A 20,333-nucleotide genomic window follows, 5' to 3' on the forward strand; every position below is an offset into this window, starting at 1 on the left:
GGCCCGGCGGCGGCGCGCGGGGGCACTTCCGGCGTCGGCAGCTCTCACCTCTCCGCGGCCGCCGCGCTCGCGCCATGAAGCTGCTGGGGGCCGCGGCCGCCGTGGCCTTGGGGCGCGGGCCGCTCCCGCGGGCTCCCGGCGCGCTGGGCTGGCGGAGGACGCAGGTAGCGGAGCCCGCGGGGCCGGGGGCGGGGCTCGGGCCCGGGGCTGCGCGGTGAGCGGGGGGAGGGGAGGGGATGGGATGGGGAGGATGGGGGGAGGAGAGGATGGGGGAGGATGGGGGAGGGATGAGGGAGGGGGAGGATGGGGAGGGGGTGCGGAAGGGGAGGGGGAGGGGAGAGTGGGGGAGGGATGGGGTGGGGGAGGGAGGGGGAGGATAGGGGATGGGGATGGGGGAGGGCGTGGGGAGGGTGGGGGAGGGGAGGATAGGGGGAGGGGGAGGGGGAGAGATGGGGAGGATGGGGGAGGGGAGGGGGAGGATGGGGCGGGAGGGGGGTCGGGAGGCCTCCATGGGGAGGAGGCCTGGTCCTCTCCGCCCTCCTGCCCGGGCTCCGCTGTCTCACACCCCGATTCGTGCCCCTCGGAGTCGGTGTGCGGACAGATAGCAGCCAGTCCCGGCTCTGTTCCCCTGTCGCTCACGCGCACGGAAATTGCACCGATCTGAGTTATTGGCTAATTGATTTATTGATTTATTGACTTATTCTTCAGGCCAGCTGGAAAGCCCGCCGATGGTGCTCATCAGGAGTGATTCCGAATGAAAAGATACGGAATATCGGGATCTCCGCTCACATCGACTCCGGGAAAACGACGTTAACAGAGCGAGTGCTCTACTACACCGGGAGGATCGCGAAGATGCACGAGGTGCGGGTTCGCGGCTGGGGCCGGGCTGGTTAGAGCTCGGTGTTCGTCGTTGCGTGGTTAGGATTTAATGAACGTCAGGAAACCCGAAAGGTGAAAAGATGTGTTACCCCGAGGCTTTAATCGAAAGTCCTGTGACAAAGGGACAACTCAGACTGGCTTGCAGTGTTGTGCGGAATCTTCTGGAAGCGTCACTAAGGGCGGCCTCAGGAGGTTGTCTTTTAGGGACACCTGAAACTAATAGAACATTGTTAATTCACTTAAAAACTTATGTCTTACGATATATTCTTCAGTCGCTGTTAAAATAGTATTTACAGGGCAGCCCGGGGGGGCTCAGCAACTTAGCAGTGCCTTGGGCCCAGGGCGTGACCCCGGGGTCCCCGGATCGAGTCCCACGTGGGGCTCCCTGCATGGAGCCTGCTTCTCCCTCTGCCTGGGTCTCTGCCTCTCTCTCTCTCTGTTTCTCATGAATAAATAAGATTTAAATAAATCTTTTAAAAAAAAAGTATTTACATATTTTTTGATGTTATGGGAAGATGTTTATATTAAGTGGAAAAAGAGTTTGAAACTGTCTAGTACGATGTTAGTAGTTAGAAAGTACACAGATCAGGAAAAAAGAATCTTTTCATTTGGAATGCTTCTAAAAGAAACTGGCACATCATTGGGTAACTTAAGTGTCCGTTTCTTTAGAGGAAGGTCATCTTGTTAAATCACATATTTTGAAAGCCAAATCCCTCCCGCCCAGGCGTCAAAATCCACATGTCGTAGAGCAAGGAAAAAATGTGTTCTTTGAGCATCTGCCTATTCTCTCATAGAAAAAGACCAGCACCAGGCTGGTGGGCAGGACAGTGCAGAGGACGCAAGGTCGGCCCTGAGACGGAGGTGCTTGCTCTGTGTTAGCAGCTCCTGGGAGCAGCAATGGAAAGAGGGTCAGGCGGTAAAGAGAGGGCAGAACTCGTAATCCCTTCTTTTTGTTTCACAAGATATGGTCTGACGACAGCCTTCTCCGAAAACCGCGTCGTTAACTATCTGTGTTCTCATTCCATCTCCGTAAAGATTTCTTTCCTTCTCGGGAGGCTGGAACAGGGCACTGAGTGGCTGTGCTTGTGTTTAGGTGAAAGGTAAAGACGGAGTTGGTGCCGTCATGGATTCCATGGAACTAGAGAGACAACGAGGAATCACGATTCAGTCAGCGGCCACCTATACCATGTGGAAAGATGTCAATATCAACATCATAGATACTCCTGGTGAGTTGAATTCTTGGTTTTATGGCAGCTTGTTCTGACAAAAGCACGTGTAGTTCTTTACCGTGACCCAGCTCATTTTTGAGTGTCAAATAATACTCCAAAGTGTGACGATGAATCCTGTTAGAGAAATCTGACTGGGGACCTAGAGCACTTCATCCTTATGTGGTTTCTTTAAAAAATAGTGCAAATAAATTGTGAGTAGGAAAGTTCTTGCCTGTTAAAAGCTGTAGCTGATTGAAAGTTGCCTGTGCCCTTGTAGTTCTTTGAAGAGATGGGCCCCTGGGCCTTACGGTGAGTAAACGGTACGGCGGTTACAAGAAATCCATTCTAATTAGAAGACTTAGGTCATGTGCCGAGATTATAAAAAAACTTGTAATCGTGCATGTTATAAAAATTCATACTGTAAGAGCCTCACACACTTCTTTGTTTCATTTAGGACATGTGGACTTCACAATAGAAGTGGAAAGGGCCCTGCGGGTGTTGGATGGTGCCGTCCTGGTTCTCTGCGCTGTGGGAGGGGTGCAGTGCCAGACCATGACTGTGAACCGTCAGATGAAGCGCTACAACGTTCCTTTTCTAACTTTCATTAACAAATTGGACCGAATGGGCTCCAACCCAGCCAGGGCCCTGCAGCAAATGAGGTACTGAACCTTACAAAGAACAGGAGGGGCTGTCATGATTTGGATAAGAAACCTTACGTACAGCTAATTCAGTGTCATTAAGTTTCATTAAAAAAATTTTTTTTCTCTAAAAATTTACATATTTACGTGAGTGACTGACTTACCTTAGTAAAGAAACATTGAGGTCAATAGTTTGGTTTGTGGTGTGATCTCATCAGCTTTGTTCTCTGTAAAATGGGGAAACGTGGCTTAAATTTTAGGGAGGGGGCAGCCCGGGTGGCTCAGCGGTTTAGCGCCTGCCTTGGGCCCAGGGTGTGATCCTGGAGCGCCGGGATCGAGTCCCATGTTGGGCTCCGTGTATGGAGCCTGCTTCTCGCTTGGCCTGTGTCTCTGCACCTCTCTCTCTCTGTCTCTTTCATGAGTAAATAAATAAAATGTTTAAAAAATAATAAAAATTAAAAAGTAAATTTTAGGGAGGTTTAAGGTGAGTTCAGAAAACAGTTTGGCGATGAATGGATAAGGAAGATATGGCATATAACAATATGTTCAATGGAATATTACTCAACCATCAGAAAAAGTGAATACCCCCATTTACTTGACGTAGATGGAACTGGAAGGCACCGTGCTGTGAAATAAGTCAATCAGAGAAAGAAATTATATGGTTTCACTCACATGGAATACAAGAAACAGCGCAGAGGATCATAGGGGCAAGGAGGGAAAACTGAACGGGAAGTCATCAGAGCGGGGGTGGGGGGATGGGCTACGTTGGTGATGGGCACTAAGGAGGGCATGTGGTGTGTGAGCACTGGGTGTCCTATGCACCTGGTAAATCATTGCACATCGCCTCTGAAACTAAGTATGTACATTATGCTGACTAATTGAATTTAAATAAAAATTAAATTAAAAAAAAAAAACAATCTGGTAATTCACTGGCTATGATTAGAGAAGTAATAATTTAATGTACATTCTGAAAGTACTTTATGTATTTAGAAGATCTTCTGTTTTAACCTTTACTTAAAGAATTTTAGTTACTGCGCTTGAGTAGTGTGGTGTATTCCCTTGGGTTCCTATGGTAACACACTCACTAAACAACAGTAGCACTTCCTTTCTGTACCAGTGTCACTCAGTCGTGGTTGTAGCACTTTACACTTTGCCCAATACTTTAGATTTCACGTAGTCTTTGAAAAGAATGGAAGTTTCACTTTTCACCTTTTGTAGATGTGTAAAAAGTTTGTGGTTGTGGAGGTTCCAAAAGTGATGTGTCTGATGACGAGAGAGAGGGTGTTGAAGAGCCTCCAGTGCCAGTACTACCGTGTGCACTGTTGCAGTGACGTGCCTCAGGATAGGAGCGTGACGGTTTTTCTTCATTGGGTGCATTTCCTGGCAAAACAAAACCTTTTTACTTTTTGTCCTTGTTGCTTATGTTTTACTCGTATTTGACAGTGATGGACCGTTCCCACCAAGGCTTTGTCTGAATTCCAGGAAGATTATCTTTTAGCATTTATCTGACTGCTGCAGTTCTTTTTGTGCTCTACTCCCTTTTACCTGCATTCCGTGACTCCTATTAATTACACACATTTCAGAACTTCTGGATCTCATTGCCATGTGTTAACGTTACCACATACTCTCCTACATTTTGTTCTCATTTTGGACGGGCTTATGAGAGAATTCTTGAGGTCAGTCTTCAGGCTCTCTAATCTGATAATCATCTGTGTTCCTTCAGTTATTGCCTGTATTTCTTTTTTATATTTCTGCAGTTATGTAATTAATTTCCTAAGCTTTCTCTTTTATTGCAATGTCTTCATTAACAGAGCTGATTACTTCTCAGTTCTTTACATTTTAAGTAACTCCTTGGAAGTTAGTACTGTTTCTTGAGCTCACACTCTCTTTCAAGCTATTGGTACCCTTCAGAGATTTGGTGATTCTTAGTTACCTGTTCATAGTTATAGATGGGGGCCTAGACTCTAGACGAAACAATGGTAGCTAGAGCATATTTCTTCTTGAGTGAGAATTCCTGCCAATGAATCCCTTCAGTGGTCGTGCCTGATTGAGGGTACAGGCTGATGATGAGTGTCTGATTTTTAACCTGCATGCTAAGAATTCTTCTATAAGAACTTCTGCTTCAGATAGCTGTACTCAGCTTTGCTAGACTCGGCTAATCTAAGAATGAGAGATAGGCAAGGTGATCCCACTATCCTTTAGTTTTCTGACCAACCACTGTTGACTTGTTCTTCCCCCTTCTGTTTTGATCCAGGATAATCTGGGGATCTGATGGGAAAATACTTATTTTAGAGTTCTTTTGTTGCCAAAATAGGGTATTGACTTCTTGGGAATGGTGAGTTCAGTTGTTCCCAGCTGTTTTATATTTTCTGTTCTGAGCTCCTGATGATACCCCTCTCATTTCCACAACATCTGCCATTGACTTATTTTTATTTGTCATTTCAAAGGGATTTAAGGAAGAAAAAAGAGGTAAACATGTATTTTTATTTTTCAGGTCTAAACTGAATCATAATGCAGCATTTGTGCAGATACCCATTGGTTTGGAGGGTGATTTTAGAGGTATAATAGATCTTATTGAGGAACGAGCCATCTATTTTGATGGAGACTTTGGGTAAGTTAAAAAAATGTTACTACTATTTTACATTTTAAAAAACATCAAAGAGAAGAAAAAGGATGATTTCTTTAAACATAGAGGAAACATCTTTTTAATATGTGGCTGCAGGAATATACTTCAAAATGATGTTGTTTTTTAATGCCTTTAATTCTAGTTGCTTTCTGTTTTTGCTAAGTATTCATTCCAAGGGGGAGAACATGTTCCTTTCTGGGTAATTTATGTCATGATATGCATGGTATAGTAAAAGGCCATCAGTGGGTAATTATCTTTTTCCACTGGGTAATAATCTATCTTTTTCCACTTGTTCAGTTATTCGTTTGTTGATTCCATAGACTTTTGTGGAGCAGCTGCTATGTCCTGGGTATTGTGACAAAAACTGGGAAGAAGGGATCCCTGGGTGGCTCAGTGGTTTGGCGCCTGCCTTTGGCCCAGGGCGCAATCCTGGTAGTCCCGGGATCGAGTCCTGTGTCAGGCTCCCGGCATGGAGCCTGCTTCTCCCTCTGCCTGTGTCTCTGCCTGCCTCTCTCTCTCTCTCTCTCTCTCTCTCTCTCTATCATGAATAAATAAATAAAATCTTTAAAAAAAAAAAAACTGGGAAGAAAATATGGATAATGAGTGCTCTATCTACTATGCGAGATTACAAAGTTAAACGATAATATGTAAACACAGTTAAAAATAGTACAAATGTGGTTTGGATAATGTAAGAAGCAAATTGTTAATTTTTTGACATATTTGATCCATCAATCCATTTTGAGTGACCTCTACATATAAAACACTGTAATTTTCCAGGGTTGTCAAACTTTGACATTCAGAAAAATCACCTTGAAAGCTTGTTAAAACACATTCCTGGATCCTCCTCCAGAAGATTCTGATTCAGTAGATCTAGGGTAGAGCCTGGAATTTGCATTTCCAATGATGCTGCCATTGTAGATCTGCAGATCACATTTTGAGGGACAGTGTTTTGGACAATATGGGAAGTCGTCCTTCATTGTGAAGAATGGCCCCAAGAGCCAAGCAGTTTCTCCAGAGATACTTCCTGAGAGGGTTTCTTTCTCTGCTGTGAAACTGGGATTGCTAGTCTAGCAGCTGAGTGAAGGGTGTTTAGTTAACTGTATATTCATCCTCATCAGCTGTCCTGTAGGCAGGGAAAGGATGTAGGCTGTCTTGTGGATGAGGCGTTTCTCTAACTTCTTGTGTGATGATAGTGACTGTGGTATCACTATTTCTTAGAAGGTAAAGCCCAAAAGGACCGGGATACTTTATCAAATTTATTCAATGCTATCCCCAGCCCTAGAACTTGGACTCAAAAAATACTTGTAAATGAATGAATAAATCTCATTCCCCAAAGTCACAAGAGCACACATTTGTCTTCTAAAGTAGAAGCTCTTCAACATTGTTGTGTGCTCCGACCACAGAGGAAGTTTCTTAGTATACCTGCCCCCTTTCCCAGCCTTAGACCACTGGGTATATAAATATCAAAAGGACTCCACAACTGATTCTGACATGGAAAGCTAAGAACCAGGGAGCTTGCCAGAAACGATGAAATTATGATCTGAAGGCTGTTAAGAGCATTCTTTGGGTTAATAAGAATTATTTCCTATTTGCAGTTGGCTTCTTTTACTTTTTAAATTTAGGAATGTGTTTTCTGAAAAGCTTATTGTTTTGGCATTAGTTTTCATTTTTAAAGAAATACTTTGAAACCTTTGAGACTGATGTTTTAACATATCAAGTATATCCGTTTCTCAGTTGTGTATATTTTATTTGTAATTCTTACCTATTCAGCCCCTAGAGGAATAGAGACCTGGGTTAAGGTGGAAGAGTTTGTCATATTTAGTAACATTTTTTTTTTTTTACTATAAATTATTCTATGTTAAAATTGTGTGATTTGGTTTATTAGTGGAAAGAAATAGAATCAGGTCCCTGGTCCTGTTAGCAACTGATGTTGTGGTTAACTTGGTTGATAGAATTTTCAAGAGTCATATGAGTTTTGGGGTCTGATTGGCTTTGAATCTTGGCTCTTACATTTACTAGCAGTACAACCTTTACAATTTGCCTGTTTAAGTATTTTTGTCCATTATTCCATCTAAATTTTAAAGATCTACATTAGTCTTATTTGCCATTTTAATGCAAATATATCAGAATTCTTTCTCATCTAAAAAAAAATGTTTAGCCATTAGGATTTATCTTTTTCATTGGTGCTGTATAACGTTTGATTGAATATCCTTCAAGTAGTAAAACCATTTCTTTTCTTAGTCAGGTTGTTCGGTATGGGGAAATTCCAGCAGAATTCAGGGCAGCAGCAGCTGACCACCGGCAAGAGCTGATTGAATGTGTTGCCAATTCAGATGAGCAACTTGGTGAGATGTTCCTAGAAGAAAAAATCCCCTCAGTTTCTGATTTAAAGGCAAGTGCTCTCAAAATAAGTCTCACATAAATAAGAAAAAGAGGTCAGTTTTTTTGTTATTGTTTGTTTTTGTGAGAGAGACGTGATGCTTGTATGCATGGGTTTTATTAATGAAATCTGAGTAAATTAACATTGTTGGGTTTTTTTGGGGGGGGGGTTGGTTTTTTGTTTTTGTTTTTTGACACAGAGAGACTGAGAGACACAGAACTAGCACAAGCAGGGGGAGCTGCAGCAGGAGAGAGAAGCAGACTCCCTGCTGAGCAGGGAGCCCAACTCAGGGCTTGATTCCAGGACCCTGGGAACGTGACCTGAGCTGAAGGCAGATGCTTACCTGACTGAGCCACTCAGGCGCCTTCGTTGTTGTTGTCTTCAAAAAATACTTGTAATGGCATAATACTTTTTAAGTAATGAGTTCTGTAACATCTTAAAATGGGGAAGGGAGGGATGCCTGGGTGACTTAGTGGTTGAGCGCCCGCCTTCAGCCCAGGGCGTGATCCTAGAGTCCCGAGATCAAGTCCCACGTTGGGCTCCCTGCATGGAGCCTGCTTCTCCCTCTGCCTGTGTCTCTGCCTCTCTTTCTCTGTGTGTCTCTCATGAATAAATAAATAAAATCTTTAAAAAATAAAATGGGAAAGGAGTCATAGTTTTTTTTAAAAAAGGATATTTGAGCATCCAACCTCTTGGGCATAACTTCTTAAGAAGAAAGAAGATAAATATAGAACTGTTGGAGGAAAAAGATTAAGTGACAGAGCTCCTAAATGTTCACAGACTAAATGTTGATATTTGTATTGTTGTACTATTTAAAAGGCTGTATAGATTTCTTCACTTGACCATTTAGCTCCTTAAAAATATAAAGATGATCTCTGCCTAAGACTGGTATTTATTTTTCGAATAGCTAATTTTTCCGTAGGAAATAGCAGATGGCCAGTAAGCACATGAAAAGATGTTCAGCATTGCTAATCATTAGGGAAGGCAAATCAAATCATGAGATTTCACTTTATCCACTAGGATAGTCATTATTTAAAAAAAAAAAAACAACACAAATTTTTTTCTGTTAATGATAGTAAAATAACAAGTGTTGGCAAAGATGTAGAGAGTGTGGAACTCGTGCATTGCTAATGGGAATGTAAAATGCTGCAGTCACTGTGGAAGAAGTATGTCTATTCCTCAAGAAATTAAGCCTAGAGCTACCATATGGATCCAGCAATTCCATTAGTAGGTAATAGCCAAAAGAATTGAAAGCAGGTACTCAAATAGTTATTTGTATACCTGTGTCGATAGCACTGTTGACAGTAGCAAAAAGCTGGAAATGACTCAAATGCCCACTGTGGATAAATGGATAAATGAAAATAGTGTGTGCATATAGTTGACTGATTTAGCCTTAGGAATGATTGATGCATACTGTCACATGGGTGAACCATGGAGACATGCTTAAACGACATGAACCACACACAGAAGGACAAATATCGTACGATTCCACTTATATGAGGTACTGAGAGCAGTTATCATTCCTAGAGACAGAAATAGTGGTTACCAGCGGTGTGGCCAGAGGGGTGGGTTACAGAATAGAGTACAGAGTTTCGATTTGAGATGATGAAAAAGTTCTGGAGGTGGATAGGGGTGACGGTAGCAGAGCAGTGTAAATGTACTTAATGCTGTCGAACTGTATACTTAAAAATGGTTAAAATGATAAATTTTATGTTTGCTTTACCATAAAAAAAAAACTAATAATACTCATTTTGCCAAACTACTCTGATTTATCTTACCGGAGATCAGATAATTACTGTGTGTAAGACCTTGCACTCATGGGGTTTGTAGTAGATCAAATGCACAAGGAAAGAAGCTAACTGAAGCTGAGGATGCTTACTTTGTATCTCATGACTTGAGTCCTTTAGCTTTCATAAATTATGTAGGAAGATACAGGTCAAGCATTGTGTCCTGGGAGCCCCAACACAGAGTCGGGGCAATGTGTCAGCGGTCCCCTACACCACTCCCAGGTTCAGTGATTCATGAGGATCGCTCCGAGTTCTCAACACATCATCATACTGATGACTGATTTATTACAGCGAGAGGATACAAAGCAGAATCAGCAAAGGGAAGAGGCACCTGAGGTGAAGTCCAGAAGAAACCCTGTGTAAGAGCCCTCTCCCAGTGGGATCATGCTGTGCCTCATTCCTCCAGCAGAGAGTTGTGACTATACCTATTGGTCATCTATTAGACACTCTGTGCCCTAGGATTTATTAGGGGCCAGTCACAGACCTCCTCTACCTAGCATGTACCCAAATAACACACTCCCAGGAGGAAAGCAGGTGTTTAGCATACGCCTCATTGTTTGTGCAGACATTGTACGCACAGTGAGCCATTCTCCGTTCTGGGAATGCTGGGAACCCTCCTGAAATCCAGGTTCCCAGACACCAGCCTGGGGGCCAGCCTTGTAAACAGGCCTTTCCAAGCACAGCTGTTTCCGTGCTGCTACATTGACTGTTTTCTGCGGATGATGCATGGGTGTACTTTCTGTATTGTTGGACATATTAGGGACAATGGAAAGGCAACAACTTTCAAGGGTGAAAATGATTCTTGTGAAAACAAGGGAAAGTTTTGGAAAAGTAAAGCTTTTGTTAGACTGCTATTAGGAAAGTTATAATTTTTTTTCTGTTTATCTCCGATCTTCGTGTTTCTCTATTTAACGTATGTAAAGTAAGCTGGTAAGATTCTTTTATGTCCATACTTGCATATAAGGGAGGGGTGGAAAGTCAGGGTTGTGATCCTGTGGCTTAGGGTAGCTGAAGTGGTTAGTGACCTAGCCATTCCTGGATCCTAGTGACAGCAAAAACAAGCTTTTAAGATAATTTCAGGGCAGCCCAGGTGGCTCAGTGGTTTAGCACTGCCTTCAGCCCAGGGCGTGATCCTGGAGACCCGGGATCGAGTCCCACATCGGGCTCCCTGCGTGGAGCCTGCTTCTCCCTCTGCCTGTGTCTCTGACACTCTCTCTCTCTCTCTGTGTCTTTCATGAATAAATAAATAAAATCTTAAAAAAAAAAAAAAGATAATTTCAAACAGAATTGCTTTCTTGCCATGCATATTTTCCCCTTTTCTATACTCCCTTTATTGTGTGCAGCTGTTATCCTATTTTTCCATTGTGGTGATGTTTAGAAATTGTGGTTATGTTTTTGCTTTAAGCTTTTTTTAGATGACTAGTTTTCTATTTTTTTTTCGTGAGGACAGAAAAATAATTGTATACTGGTTCCATACTGCTGCTTCTTCTGTGGCAGGTTGTGGCCACACCACTGCTATTGACTTCTTCCAGCTTCTAAGACCTAAAGTTCTACTGCTCACTCTCTGAGACCTGCTTAGCCAGGAGGGCCACCTGTGGAACACACCTGGGACACATTAATAGTTTCTGCACTAGGGTTGGGGTAGGACCCGGAGGTTGTTATTTTAGAGCCTGTTACTCTCATCGCTCTTAATTTATGAGTGATTTGTACTACTTGGCTTCCTGTATATGTGTTACTTAATTTTTTAAAAAGATTTTATTTATTTATTCATGATGAACATAATAGGAGGGTGGGGTGGGGAGGAGGAGGAGGGTGGGGGCAGAGACACAGGCAGAGGGCGAAGCAGGCTCCGTGCCAAGAGCCTGACGCGGGACTCCAGGATCACGCCCTGGGCCGAAGGCGGCGCTAAACCACGGAGTCACCCAGGGATCCCCTTTATGTGTTACTTAAAACAAATCTGTTAATTAAAAATTTTTAATCGATATTTCCATAGGCTTTGAACGTTTAAAAGTATATGAAGGTACTCAGCAAAAAAAAATCTCCCATGTGTTTCCTATTTGCCTAATTCTCTGCCTCTTCCCTAAAACAGGTTACCAGTTAATAGTTTTTGGTGTATCTTTCCAGAGATTGTGTGTATGTGTGTGTGTATTACTTTTCCTTACGTTTTACGTAATTGTTAACTTACTGTTTATGCATTCTATGTATGTGTGCCTATTTTTCTATATGTGTATATATTTTTTGTCATATTGAAAATTAATAACATTCCAAGAGTGTTGAAAGCTGTTACACAGTAAATAGCTTCCTAGTCCTGATAAAGAAACTTTTTTTCTTGTATTTTGACCTTAAGTTATAGAGCGTCTAACTCTGGTCCCCACTATAGCCCCTACTCCAAAGACTATCAGTTTATTTTATTCACGTGTTGGCTTGTAATTGGTTTGAAATACAAATTTTTTTACGGTTAACTAATTATTAATTTTTTTTTCTTTTGTAGTGTGCAATCCGAAGAGCTACTCTAAACAGGTCATTTACTCCTGTCTTTTTGGGAAGTGCATTGAAAAACAAAGGAGTTCAGCCTCTTTTAGATGCTGTTTTAGAATACCTCCCAAATCCATCTGAAGTCCAAAATTATGCTATTCTCCATCAGGAGGAGTAAGTCTTGGAAATTGAATCTTTGTGCTTCAGTGTTAAAATATTTCTATATAAATTATAAAAGAATTTAAGAACAGTTCTTTTGATTAAGTTGTGCTTATGGAGGGTCCCCCCCCCCCCCAATCCAATTTATAATAATCAATCTCCAGTTTCTATTTAGGTAACACTTTGACATATAGAAAACTACTTGTTATACCACTTGCTGTATCATATTCTGTGAGTTAGAAGTATGATTTATTATTTGCCAAGGTTTACATCATTAGTAAATTTTTTCATTTGGGACCAGCTGTTTTCAACCCCCCCAAAACCGTAAAGTTTAAAAAACAGTTTTTTTAAAAGCTCTCCTTGATTTTTCTTTTCTTTCTATACCATTTTTTTGTGTTTTTAGTCTGCTCTGGTGTTGTCATAAAGTAGTAACTAAGCCCTGAGAAGTTATTCTTACTAATGTCTTTCCGTGAAATTTCACATATGTGAGGTCAGAAATGTTTAGCACTTAACGTATATGCTTTTTCTCAGAAATACTCTGATGAAACAATTGATATAAAAGAGATATCAAATAATGTATCTCACAGATTTGCATTTCTTTTAAGTGACTCAAAAGAGCAAAACAAAATCTTAATGAATTCCGAAAGAAACAGTTCCCACCCATTTGTAGGCCTGGCTTTTAAATTGGAGGTAAGTTGCTTTGTAATGTATTTAATTGCTATGTGTAGAAATTTTCTTTTAAGGTGTCTTCCTAATACAAAATGACTTTGTTACAAATTCCTCCTCTGAAAGTTGCTCCACCTTCCCATCTTTCCATACCGCCTCTTTAGAGGGAAGTTATTATACACAGCCCACAGGTAAGCTGTGGGGAGTTACGTTCCATCTCCTTGACAGAGTAGTATCCACAGTTAATTTATTTGGGATTCATCTAAATGGGAGAGTTGTCTTCTCTCCCTCATTTGTATTTTTATTTAGTTATTTCTTTATTATCAATATGGCTTCACGGATATATATTTTGAGGTATAATGAGTAGAATGTTACTATTTTGTTGTGCAGCTTGACCAGGTTTGGCTGTTGGAGCTCTTTTAGTTGCCTCCTGTATCCTTTAGACATTCTCCCATATTTTGACTATTTCCTCACTTTGTGATAGTACAGGATCCTCCAGGCTTATCCTCCCAGTCTCTGCCCTAGAAGCAACCATTTCTGTAGATGCCTTGGTTCTGTTCCTTTTTAATCCAGAATGGTATTAGAAACCAAGATTCGAGTACCTGGGAATACTTTTTGTTAGTTTGTTGTTGGCTTCTATTCATCATGTTTTAAGGGAGAAAGATGATTAAGTTAGAAGTGTTAAAAGTGCTTATTTCTGGGATGGGATTATATTTTGAGAGCTTTGTTTTATTCTAAAATTTTTACAATATACTTCTTACGTCTAAAAGGAGAAAATAATTTTAAGTTAAAAAGTACAGGTAACATTGTGGTGACAATTTATATATGTAAAGCTTTTAAAAATACGCATTTAGGAATATCTTCTTAGGATTCCTAGGATGGTGATTACTGAATTAAAAGAATGGAATGAATTAATGTTTAATGGTTTATTGCCAGATTTCTTTCATACTCTCAGAGTTAATGTATTATTTCAGTGAATTTTTATAAGCATTGAATTATTATTTAAAAATTGTTACCAGTTTTTTAAGGGAAAATAATTTATCTTGCTTTAATTTCTTTTTTAAAAAATTTCATATCTTTAAATTCCTAATGGTAAGAATATTTTTCCAAATATTGATTATGCAGTTCCTCTTTTGTAATTCTCTCATTTCTTATTATAATTAGTGTCAAAATGTTTACTTATTTGAATGATCTTTCTCTAATAAAGATTTTTTTAAAACAATCAGCAGTTTAAAATTTATAGTCAAATATATCAGTCATTTTTAGTTCTCTCATGTTTAACCTTAGAAATCCTCTCCTTTGTATGTATTTCATATATGTTTTCTCCTACTTTTTTAATGATGGGATTTTTTTTTTCATTGTTAATGCAGCTGGAATTTATCTTGACTTATGCCGTGAGATGCACTCTAAATGTATCTCCTCTGCCTCCAAATAGAGGACCAGTTGTCCCAACTACTGGTTTTTGAACACTGCTCTATTTTTCCATTGTCATACCTTTTGTCATTATCATCTTTTGACAATATATTCTATGTTTTAGATATTTTTACTTTGTGGGTTATTCAGTTTAATTTGTGCTACTTCTGTGCTTTTTAAGTTTGGAGTATTTAATATGTTTTTATATCAGTCATGGTTAGCTTCTTATTGTCATAATACTTCAGAAATTTCTATTTTTATCCATTTTTCTAAATGAAGTATAAAATCATTAATCATATGTTTAAAAATTCCTCTTGGGATTTTTATTGCTATTGCTATTACATCTATAAATTAATATAGGAAGAATTGGCAACTTTTAAAACATAGTTGATTGGTATTAGTTTTTTTTTTAATCTTCTTTTTTTTCAAGATTTTATTTATTTATTCATGGGAGACACAGAGAGAGAGAGAGGCAGAGACACAAGCAGGCTCCATGCAGGGAGCCCAACGCAGGACTCGATCCGGGTCTCCAAGATCACACCCCGGGCCGAAGGCAGAGCTAAACCGCTGAGCCACCGGGGCTGCCCTGATTGGTGTTAGTATTAAGGAGGAAATGATCCTTGATTATTTTATATTTTGTTACTTTTTTTTCTTTTTTCTTTTTTTTTTTTTTTACTTTATTCATGAGAGAGAGGGGCAGAGATACAGGCAAAGGAAGAGAGCCTGATGTGGGATTTGATCCCAGGACTCCAGAATCACACCCTGGGCCAAAGGCAGGTGCTAAATCGCTGCTGAGCCACCCAGGGATCCCCTATATTTAGTTACTTTAAAGAATGCTTAAAAAAAATAAAAAAATAAAATAAAATAAAAAATAAAGAATGCTTATTTATATAGTCTTCCGGGTGCTTATCAAAGGTTTTTTTTTTTTAAGATATGTAGTACACTCTTAATATTTCTAATTACATTTTTGTTGTCTTTCCAATAACTTACTTGAGTTTTATATCTTAACTGTATTAAACCGAACTTATAAAATAATATTAGAAGCCAAAGGATATTTGCTTATTCCGTACACATTTAAAATTATTTTCTATTTCAGAGGAATCAAGAAGTACCCAAAAAAACAACAACCGCTTAACTCATGTTAATGAGTTACTAACTCAGAGCTAGTGTTTCAGCGTATTAGACAATAAATCAAAACGTGTTTAAAGTATACTGCTGAAATTGCAAAGAATAATTGGCGGTTGTTGTGAAGTTTTTCTCTTAATTTTGATTATGTTTCTTTTATTTTCTTCTTTCTGCCTTACCCAACCTTGACTTTTAGGCTGGGCGATTTGGACAGTTAACTTATGTCCGTAATTATCAAGGAGAGCTGAAAAAGGGTGACACCATCTATAACACGAGGACAGGAAAGAAAGTGCGGGTGCAGCGGCTGGTTCGCATGCATGCTGACATGATGGAGGCAAGTATAGGTCCTTCCTGGGAAATCAGAAATTTCTCTGATGCAAATGAAGTAGATCTATTTTCTTTGTTTCCTGAGCTCCATAAGAAACTCGCTTCTATCTGAATGAGTTTTCCTAATGTCTTCCTTTTTGCTTAGATGTGCTGTAATTCTGACGCAGCACTTTGGTGTGGGCTAAATTAGCAGATGTTAAGGATACATTTTACCACTATTTGTGATTAGCTATATTTCCTCAATGCAAAGGTTAAGGAAAAGGGACAGTTCCCTACAACTTAGAACCCAAGATTCAGCATCTTTCTCAAGAGTTATTACAAAGAGTATAAGAGTGAAACTGTGGTTCTCCAAGGTAATGGAGAGTAATCAATTCACACAGTGTTCCACATTGTTCAGGGAATTTACTTTCAGAAGTATGGCCCCACGTTAAAGCCCCATTAGCCTTAGAGCTCTTTATTCCTATTATAGAACCAACGCCTCCTCAGAAGGACCGTGTTGGTGCTAGAATCCATCTGAAGATTTAAAACCTCTCAAATCTCATCAAGGAAATAAACTTTGGCATACGGCTTGAAGTTTTGAATTAGCTCTGAATCTGTCCTAGCCTTCTCTGTGATCCTTTAGGGTTAGGCCTTGGTAGAAATGCCAAGTGTATGAGGTGGTCTCTTCCCCCTGCTCTTTCCCAAGTCAGCTCTGTATTCCTGGAGAGGTTGATTAGCCTGAGCAAAATCTTAACACCATTCAGAAATATGTGGTAGTCATAACTCTCTCCCTCCTGGAAGATGAATAAGCAGTCTTTCAGAATTGGATGGTATTGCTGTTTTGTGAGACAGGCAGCAGGGGGCATGGTCGAGGATTAGTGATTGTCACAGATGTTTTTATGCGCAGAAGCTAATGTTTACATCTGCGGGACGGTTAGAGGCTCAGGCACGCTTGCTCATTCATAGCCACAGCTGTTATGAATGGACTGTCAGTATAAATGGACAAAAACTAGGAAGCTTAAGAGGCACCAGTGCTTTGTTCTTAAATTTCCTGTGTTTACATGACTGCTTGCATCTGTGAGAAATTAAGATTATTTTAAGTACAATGGGCTGAATTCTCCTGCCTTTGTTTTCAGAACTTCCCTTTGCAGTTTTTCCATGTTCGTCTTTGTCATACGTAACTCATTGTTTGACTGTGGCAGCACATGGAATACATCCTTTTTGATGTGTAGAAATAACTTTAGAAGTGAGAGACGTGTTCTGTCGGGACTTCAGGTCCTCCACGTAAGGATGCCATAGCTGAGTTTCCATTAAAGTCTTGTCAGTTGAGGTGTGGTTCAAATAGAGGCCCTATTCAAGATGTATCTTGCCCTGGTTGGGTTAGGGCATCACATTGGTTCTAGCGGATTCATTCTCCGTGGAATTCCTGGTGAGACTCGGCCATGTTTTTGTACGTACTAGGTGTTTGTGTGTGATTGCTTTTCAGTTACCATGTCCCGATTTGTATTCCCTGCAAGTCTTACTTTGTGTTATTTGTTTATTTAGGATGTCGAGGAAGTGTATGCTGGAGACATCTGTGCATTGTTTGGCATTGACTGTGCTAGTGGAGACACATTCACAAACAGAAATAACAGTGGCCTTTCCATGGTATGTGTTTAATTTCAAAGCTGTTTATCACTTGAGTTTTAAAAGTCTATGTTTTTATATAGCACATTTAGTACTTAAGAAAAACAGTCACAGAAGTTTTATTTCCACAGGCATCAGTATAGATTTGTCATGGCTCCTTGGATGTCATTAGACAAGTGCTCTGTGTAAGCTAACCTACTTGGTTTTTCTTAATTCCACAGTACTCTACGGTTTAGCGTGGAGGGGAAAATCTCCACTAGCTACACCTGAACTGTGTGGCACTGACTACCCTGAGATCTGCCTACCCGTGGTTGATGCCTCTAATTCCCGTCACCATAATCAGGCTAATCCCAGTGGACTGCCACTTAGTGTAATTTAACAGAGTGGACCCTTGCCTCAGTCCCCCCCGAAAACTGTACCATGTAGACTGGGGGATCACAGAATAGAACCTTACTCAAAGGGAAGGTGCAATTAGAACATCTGACCTACTACATACAGCCTGCCCCATGGAACTTAGGGTCCCTTTTCATTACTGAGGGATCCCAAAGGGAGAGTTCCTGCCTTTGCTCAAAGAGTTCCTGCCTTTGCTCAAAGAGTTCCTGCCTTTGAATTCCCTTCATCCACTTCCCTTTTTTGCCGTGGTAGGAGAGCAGGTGCTCTGTGTGATCATCTGTTCATGAGGGTGGTCCCTCTCCTGAATTCAGTGAAGAGAGAATATGAGGACCTAGGGGGATGGGTAATTTGCAGTGAAGGAATTTAGAGTAGGTCATTTATGTTAAAAACTGGTCCACCCCTAACAGATGAGCACTATAATAGTTCAGTGTTACGTGATGAATTCATAAATTTGTCATTTAACTTTTTAGGTATAAAATATTCTCTAGTGTCTGTGGTTCTACATGTTGATTTAAGATACAAAAAAATCTATACCGTTTTCTGTGGGATCTAGAGAAGGCTCGTGGTTTGTAAACAAGTATCGTGTATAAGGTCTTCTCTGAATACTTGTAATTAGTAATGTGAGGGACTGGAGGTTGTGGGAAGTGCTTAAGCTTTGAAACAAATAGACCTTGATAGAGTCCCACCTATCCAAGTTATTTTGTCTTCTTTCCAAGCTTTTAATGGTTTATTGGTAAAACGGGGATGGTATCTGCTGGTTAGAGTTGTGATTGATTGAATGAGGTATCGTGTATAAAGAATCTAGTGCCCTTTCTCTGATTAATCAGTGGTCATGGTATATTTTGATTAAAGTAGCTTATCAAAAGACAGCAACAGCACATGTGGCCACTAGCCAATAGGAATTCCACATCTTCGCATTTGGGTTCAGTAGGATTATGTTTAAAGTGAATGTGTCAATAAACTTAAGGCCTTAAACAGTTAATAAACTATTTTTGTTATTTTGGGAGGGAAGAGATCATGTAAGTGTATGCACTTATTAATGTGTCATATTAATATATTTAATACAAAGCAGAGCATGATATATATTGGCTAGCCTAAAAATGTTGACAAATATTTGTCCTTTGTTCTTTTGTAAGTAGCATATTAAATTAATCCATCTCTGACCCAAACAGTACTGTATTAGAATTCTTCTCTGTTCTTTTAAAAAATATTTTAGGAGTCAATTCATGTTCCTGACCCTGTCATTTCAATAGCAATGAAGCCTTCTAACAAGGTAGGAGTTCGGTTTCATTCTCAGTAGAGTGCAATAAAAACTTGAGCTCTTTTCCATCTTTCTCCACAATACACATAATTACCTTGTGATAACCAGTAATCTTACGGTTTCTTGGTATTGAGATCAGTCTGTTGGTAGTAATTAGTTCTCACTATACTGAAAATTTTGATGGTTTTAAAATGGGCACAAGACTGTGCTAACTCTTTACAGTATCATTGGCTCCAAAGAGGTAAGAATATTTTCCTATATTCAGATCATAAAGGAATGGAAAAGGGGAAAAAGGAAAGTTTGTCCTAAGTTGTAGTAAAACCTTAATGAATTATATTAAATAACTGCATAGATTAATTGCCTCATGAGTGATAATACATCTCTGGATATGTGGTAGTTAGGAAGTGTATGGTTATAACATGGAAAACCTGCAAACGGGACTTTTTCTCTTTTTAAATATTTTACTTAGAGCGGGAGAAAGGGGAAGGGGCCAAGGCAGAAGCAGACTCTCTGCTGAGCAGGGAGCTTGATGTGAGGCTGAATCCCAGGACCTTGGGATCATAACCCGAGCCGAAAGTAGATGCTTAACCAACTGAGCCACCCAGGTGCCCATCCCTTTTTTTTTTTTTTTTTTTTTTAAAGTAGGCCCCACACCCAAGTGGAGCCTAATGGGCTTGAACTCAGGACCCTGAGATCAAGACCTGAGCTGAGATCAAGAATTGGTCACTTAACCAACCGAGCCACCCAGGCACCCCTTTCTCAGTTTCAAATATAATGGTATTATGGTTGGATTTGATGTCATTTAGCTTTTTATGAAACCAGAATTGCTTGAATAGGGTCTCACTGGCATTACTGCCACTGGAATTCGTCCTGCTGTTGGAATAATTCACGTTGCTACGGTAATCGTTTGAGTTCTTAAGTTGCTTTGACATTCATAACAGTCATGTTAATATGGTAAATTGCAATGAATTCATTCATGCATTGAGTGAACATGTTATGACCTCTTATCTGGGAACTATTGTTTACTGAACATACTCTGATGTATTGTCTTGTGAATGAATACAGTAACAGGTGCTTCTTCCTCTGTTTTGAGGAAATGAGCTTTTCCATACTCAGTGTTGAAAAAAGAATGTTGAGGGAGGAAGAAATTTGAAGAAAGGCAAACCTTGCATCTTACTACACAGCGAAATGCCACAGTTCCAGGTGTTTTGCTAACTTGCTTTTCTCTTTTCCCTGAATAATCAGGGAGTGATTTATGCTTCTTCATTCCCAATTCAGAGTATATGTAAGATATTTAACTGTTGATAGTTCACAACAATGAAAGGAAATCAAAGGCATCAATATCTAAAAGGTTATTTGGTATCTCAAGGTTGTCTGCTTGCTGGAGTAAA

At 40.1% G+C, this 20,333-nt stretch overlaps 1 protein-coding gene across 2 annotated transcripts in view; it reads left to right on the top strand.

The window, feature by feature from the left end:
* Positions 1-20,333, top strand: part of GFM1 (G elongation factor mitochondrial 1) — a 50,973-nt gene continuing 30,640 nt past the window's right edge. The window contains exons 1-11 of one of the 2 annotated variants that reach the window (XM_049099878.1): positions 1-164; positions 709-861; positions 1,973-2,105; positions 2,542-2,746; positions 5,220-5,336; positions 7,593-7,743; positions 12,010-12,167; positions 12,758-12,842; positions 15,553-15,690; positions 17,208-17,309; positions 18,898-18,954. In XM_049099878.1, the coding sequence (XP_048955835.1) occupies positions 75-164; positions 709-861; positions 1,973-2,105; positions 2,542-2,746; positions 5,220-5,336; positions 7,593-7,743; positions 12,010-12,167; positions 12,758-12,842; positions 15,553-15,690; positions 17,208-17,309; positions 18,898-18,954 (1,389 nt within the window). In that variant the 5' untranslated portion in view covers positions 1-74. The remainder of the gene's footprint in view (positions 165-708; positions 862-1,972; positions 2,106-2,541; positions 2,747-5,219; positions 5,337-7,592; positions 7,744-12,009; positions 12,168-12,757; positions 12,843-15,552; positions 15,691-17,207; positions 17,310-18,897; positions 18,955-20,333) is intronic. The other variant, XM_025436038.3, reaches the window with a different exon arrangement.

The sequence above is a fragment of the Canis lupus genome, chromosome 23, assembly GCF_003254725.2.
Source record: "Canis lupus dingo isolate Sandy chromosome 23, ASM325472v2, whole genome shotgun sequence".
NCBI classification, from domain to species: domain Eukaryota; kingdom Metazoa; phylum Chordata; class Mammalia; order Carnivora; family Canidae; genus Canis; species Canis lupus.